At 50.5% G+C, this 6,100-nt stretch overlaps 1 protein-coding gene across 2 annotated transcripts in view; it reads left to right on the top strand.

Annotated features, from left to right (window-relative positions):
• Positions 1-2,399: 2,399 nt before the first annotated feature.
• Positions 2,400-6,100, top strand: part of TMEM201 (transmembrane protein 201) — a 44,460-nt gene continuing 40,759 nt past the window's right edge. Inside the window, exon 1 of one of the 2 annotated variants that reach the window (XM_083513021.1) lies at positions 2,400-3,358. In XM_083513021.1, coding sequence (XP_083369147.1) covers positions 3,243-3,358 — 116 coding nt within the window. In that variant the 5' untranslated portion in view covers positions 2,400-3,242. The remainder of the gene's footprint in view (positions 3,359-6,100) is intronic. The other variant, XM_083513022.1, reaches the window with a different exon arrangement.

Below are 6,100 nucleotides of genomic sequence, written 5' to 3'. Positions count from 1 at the left end.
TGGAACCCTCCCATGTTCAGGGTTATTTTCATCATCACTCCCATCTAATAGCAAATTCAGCTGGACTGGATTATAGTCAAAACAGGGCTGGCTGGGACACAAGACATTAGTTTGCAAAAGTCCAAAAAAAAAAAAATTGGAGGTGGAGGACTCAAAAGCATAGAGAAATGGCTCACCGATGACTGAGCGAGCTCAGTGGCCCACCAATCACTTAACAGGTATAATATATACCCCTCTGGGTGTCGCAGAACTGAAAATCCCATCATCCTTGCTGGCCAGGGTTGATGGAAGTTGTCGCTCAGCAACTCTGGAAGAGCCAAAGGTTCCCCGCACCTAACTTTTTATTCAGTTATTCCAAACTGCATGGAATATTCCAAACTGCATGGAATATAGAGCGTATTTTTCGCTCTATAGGACGCACTTTTCCACCCCCAAAAAATTAAGGGGAAATGTGTGTGCGTCCTATGGAGCAAATGCAGGCTCCTTGGCTTCAGCAATAGCAACGCGAAGCCTCCGCGCTCCGAAGGCTACGCATTGCTTTCGCTGAAGCCTGGAGAGCGAGAGGGGTCGGTGCGCACCAAAGGCTTCGCAACCTTACCGCCGCTCCCGGACCTGTTCTGGGGTCTGGGGAAGCTCGGGCTTCCCCAGCCAGCCCCGCAGCTAAAAACGAAGCCAAGATGTTGCGCGTGGCTAAAGAGGAAGCCAAGACAGCCAGCGGGATGGATCCCGCCCACTGTCTTGGCTTCTTTGCTCTTTGGGGCTGGGGGGGGGAGGGATCAAGAAAAAAACTAGATGCGCCTTATGGAGCAAAAAATACAGTATGCTGTTTGGGGTTGGGGAGAATGCATAAAACCTAAGAGCATACAGCAGATTGTTGCCTCCATCCCCTTCTTATGGGTTTTCTAGAAGCCTCACTTGGACGGCTTTGAAAGAAGATTCAATGAATTCAGGGAGGATCTCAATGGCTACTCACCCTGGTAGCTATGTTTCACCTCCTTTGCCAGAGGCAGTAAATGCTTCTGAATACCAGTGGCTGAGAACCACAGGTGAGAAGAGCTGCTAGATGGGGTGAGGTCCTGCTTGCGGGGCGTCTCCCAGTGGCCACCCAGATGTGTGCCATTGGGAACAAGGTGCTAGACAAGATGGGTCTCTGGGTGGGTGAACAAGTGTACATCCTAAGAATCATTCTAGTCCAGCGCCCTTCAATGCAGAAATCTCAACTAGATCATACATGACAGATGACCATCCAATCTCTGCTTAAAAACATCCAAGGAAGGAGAGTCCACCACATCTTGTGGGAGTCTGTTCCACTGTCAAACAGCTCTTACTGTGATGTCCAGTCAGAATCTCTCTTCTTGTTATTTGAATCCACTAGTCCAGGTCCTAGCCACACAATCTGAGTGAATTAGTCAATTGTGTGGGGGTCTGGTTGTGACAAGGGCATCTAATTTTTCTTGACCCACCCTCCCTCCCTCTCTGCAGTTGCTCTACCTCATGCCTGGTGTGCCAGCCCTTGAAAGCTTCCCCATGCAGAAATGCAGCCCCGTTTCAGTTCATTATAAGTAGGGAAAATAAAGTGAATATGTATACAAAATGGCCCAGCTAACTTTTTCTCAAAGAGGACCCAATGAAATTTGTTAATTTGACAGGTTAGTCCTGTCCTAGGAACCTTTCAGCGAAGCCTTATAAGCCAATGCTAGTCCTACTCAGAGTAGACCCACTAACTAACTTGACTAACTTGGGTCCGTTCATTTCAATGGGTCTCGTCTGAGTAGGACTTAGATGGATGCAGCCCACAGCATTTCCTAACTCCTGAGTGTGCGGGCAGCCTACAACCCCTATGAGTCATTCCCACGATCTACTTTTTTCTCTCCTTCCCGGTTGCCTCGACTCCGCGTTACAGCGAGGGAGTCGTGGACTGAAAAGGTGGGCGACTGGGGGGGGGGTGTTCGTGCTCGCCGCCGCCGCGTGAAAGGCCAGCATCGTGCCAGCCTGCGCGCGTGAATCAGCTTTTGAGAGGAGGGGAGTTTTTCCAAGCACGAAAAGCCAGCTTTTAAAACGGGGTCTCGCTTCCTCCAAGGTCCTGCCACAAGCACGGATCAGGCATTTTAAAGGCGTGAGTCGTGACGGATATTTTCGATTTGCCAGCCGGGGGCGTGGAAGTCTCTTGCTTCCTCTTAAAATTTATTAGACTGAGCCGCTCAAGCTTTTTTCTTTTTTTTAAAGATAAATAAAGGGCGATCCGCTTGATTTTTGACGCCACTCTGCGTGAACACACATAAAAGGATCGCTTATTTTCGTCATTATTCCACAATGGGGCGAACAGTGCTTCAGTATGCACGGCGCTCCGTACCCTGAATCGTTTGGGTGTGCGCGTGTGCAAAGCTCCCACTTCCACAGCCACGTGCTACCTTCAGCAGCGCTTACTCCCAAAGGGGGAAAGCGTGCGTAAAAGGATCGCCGCCTCGGATTCTTTTTTCCTTCACCGCGCCGCCTCCAGCCATGCTTACCCACGCCTCGTGCCGGTGATTGGAAGGCGAGGCAGCCAGCCGCGGGTATATGCGAGAAGGGGGCGGATCGGTGCCTCCTGGAAGAGGAGGAGCGGCGGCGGCAGTAGAGGGAAGGTCATACCGCTTTATAGAAAGAGGGGAGGAGAAAAGGAACCGCTCCAATTGCCCGCTGTGTCTACTGAACCGGGCGGGGGGTAACGCTCTTGATCAACCCGTTCCGCCTTTGGCGCTTTTTCTGGATTTGCTCTGCCACGCGCGGGCGCGCTTTCTTCTAATTCTTCAAAGCGTTGGAGCAGAGGGCGCCGCGGGGGGCGGGGGAGTGAGGCGTGGAGGTGAGAAAGGGAGCCGGGCGCGCGATTGGACACTCCGCGTTCTAAAGAGGCTGCTCGTTACTCAGCGTTCCGAAAGGCTCGGCCGAGCATTCCAATCCGCATCCGGCGCTTCTCTCCTCCTCCTCGCGCTCCGAAAGCTGCAACTGAACGTTCTAAGAACGCTCCCCCTCGACGCGTTCTAAGAGGAGGCGCCGTTCTTTCTTTGCTGAGCGCGCGGTGGAAACAGCCTTTTATTATTTTTTTCCCCCTTCTCTTTTCGCGACCGCCCCCTCGCACGAGGAATCCGAGCAGCGGTCGTTGCAATTCCGTTTACTCCCCCCCCCCCGCTCCCTTTTCAGTTCCCCTTCCCTCCTCCTCCTCCTCCCCCCCTGAGCCTTTTCTTCCGCAGAGCCCAGCGGCCATGGAGGGAGTCGGCGCGCTGCTGGCCGGCTGCCCCACCGCCGGCCTGGCCGGGGGCCTGGGGGTGACTGTGTGCGCCGCTGCCGGCGGAGTCCTGCTGTACAAAATCGCCCGGAGGTAAGCCGTGCTTTATTTTAAATGCCTACATATCCCATGGAATTGCGATCGAGGCAGTAATACAAATGATAATGTAATATGAAAGATCCGCCGCGCGGATTAAGCTGCCTCCAGGAGGCGAGCATGCTTTGGGAGGCCCAGCCAGGCAAGCTGGGCGGGGTTGCCGCCTTAAGCCTTCGGAAGGGGAGCGACCATGCTTGAGACTCGCCTCCCTTCGATTTGAACTGCCGGGATCTTCCTGCGGGAGGGCGAGTCTTTCCTCCCGCCTCTTTGCTTCTCTTGTTCCTTTTTGGGAGAGAGGAATATTTTTTTAAATGTCCGGGTTTTTTTCGGGGAGGGAGGGGTGAAGTCCCGCCCCCTTCCGGAGTCAGGAACCGCTTGTAGAGAAGCGTGCCATCCGAACGGGTTTCAATGAATGCCGGGTTAGCTTTATTAAAAAACGACCACAAAAGTTTTACAGTGATGAAAGGCGAAAGCTGTCTTTTAATTGAGGCGGAACTGACAACCTACCTATCTCAGTGTTGTCAGCACGGACTGGCAGGTGCCTCTCCACGCCCTACCTGGAGAATCCGTTGGGGATTTAACGTGGGATCTTCTGCGTGCAAGGCAGATTCTGGTCTTCATGGTGCTGCATAAAAGCTGCCTTGAGTCAGACCCTTTGTCCGTCTCGCTCAGTATTCTTCTACTGTGATTCCGAGCAGCTTTCTAGGGTTTCAGCCCTTCCTAGCCATACTGATTGTATATTAAAATTTACACGGTCCCGTGTTGCTCAGTGGATTTGAACCGGAGTTATGAACGGATAAGCATATAAGGGGCGGTTTTGTTACTGAGCTTGTGATATAGGGAATCCTGCCCAAATATTGGTGGTTGTGCACAAGAAGTGACCTTACAGTATCCCTGTTCTCAGTGGCGTAGCATGGGGGGTGCAGGAGGGGCCGGCCGCACCGGGCGCAACATCTGGGGGTTAGGGGGCGCAAATCCACGGGTTAGGGGGCGCAAATCCACGGGTTAGGGGGTGCAAATTACTTGCCTTGCCCCGGGTGCTGACAACCCACGCTACGCCACTGCCTGTTCTCTCAGCTTTGTTCCATATCCAGTACAGTGTTAGAAACTCTCATATACAAGCTTGGATGTGCATTTTGAAAGCCTGCTTAAAAGCTGGGTCTAATCCAGCCTTCTGTGGTCCTTGCGATGCTTGGGACTACAACTCACATCATCCCAGCCTGTTGGCAATGCTGGCTGAGGCTGGAGGCAGTCGTGGAAACTCAGATATATAAGCTAATCGCCAAATAGCACCTTAAACCTGGGATGTGGTCACCACAATGGAATGTCTGGGCATCTTTTTCCAGTGAATTGTTATTATTTATTAATTTCGTTTCTATGCCACTTTATATCTTTAAAAAATCTCAAGGTGGTTTACAACACATTAAAACATCAAATCAAACAGTCCAGACTAAAACAAATTCAAGCTTTAAGGAAAATATTTCAGATCCTTCTCCAGGTGACATTTTGCTTTCCCCATATTTACTTACCTATGTAATTTTTAGAGCTGTTGCATAGCAGCAGGACTCTAGGAAGCCAGTGCGGTGTAGTGGTTAGAGTGTCAGACTAGGACCTGGGAGATCAGGTTCAAATCCCTGGGTGACCTTGGGCCAGTCATAGGCTCTTAACCTACCTCACAGGGCTGATTTCTAACACTGGAGGGTGTCGGGTTGGCGAAAGCCCGGCCCAACCATTGGATGCTTTGGGTAACATTTTGCTTCTGTGGATCACTGTGGACATAAGACTGCCCAGGTGGACACAAGTTTGCTTATCCCATAAGGACTTTGATTCTCAAACTGTGTGCCTTTAGAAAGAAGTTGATGAGTCTGAAATGAGTAACATGCCCTTGAAAGTTTCCTAAAGAACTTCATGTTATGGAGTGACATACAAATGTTGTAAATAAATAAAACAGTCTAGAGAGTGGCCTGCTTTGAACTCCAGTGAAAGCTGACTTGGTAATTCTGCTGTTTCTGAACTAGGTAGGCGTCAGTCAGTCACTCCCAGTTGCAGAGCCATGGCAAAGTGACCTTGCTCTCAAGGGTTGTGTTTCTGTATGAGTTGCTGTTCTGGGCAGTCCTAGAATCCCAAGGTGAGCAATGTATACAGAAGCATGGGGTGGTAGGAGGAAAGTACAGTGGTACCTCAGGTTACATACGCTTCAGGTTACAGACTCCGCTAACCCAGAAATAGTGCTTCATGTTAAGAACTTTGCTTCAGGATGAGAACAGAAATCGTGCTCCGGCGGCGCAGCAGCAGCGGGAGGCCCCATTAGCTAAAGTGGTGCTTCAGGTTAAGAACAGTTTCAGGTTAAGTACGGACCTCCGGAACGAATTAAGTACTTAATCTGAGGTACCACTGTAGAACACTTTCTCTCACACACACCCGTAAGAAAGATGTGGTGTAAGATTGAAATGTGCTTTCCAGTTATAATAGTTCCTTTGCTGCCAGAGGTTTAGGAAGAGTAAGACGTTCTCAATGGAACCAAGTCAGGTTTTGTTTTTTATAGATTGTAGAGTTGGAAGGTGTACCCCAAGGTTCATCTGGGTCAGCCCCTTGCAATGCTAAAATCACAGCTAAAGAATCCATCCAACATCTGTTTAAAAGCCTCCATTGAAGGAGAGTCCACCACCTTCCAAGGGAGTCTCTTCCACTGGTTTGCATTTTCTCTGTGTAAAGGTAAAGGGACCCCTGACCATTAGG

The sequence above is a fragment of the Podarcis liolepis genome, assembly GCF_965112155.1.
Source record: "Podarcis liolepis genome assembly, chromosome: 7".
Classification (NCBI taxonomy): Eukaryota; Metazoa; Chordata; class Lepidosauria; order Squamata; family Lacertidae; genus Podarcis; species Podarcis liolepis.
This window is presented reverse-complemented; position numbering and strand designations above follow the sequence as displayed.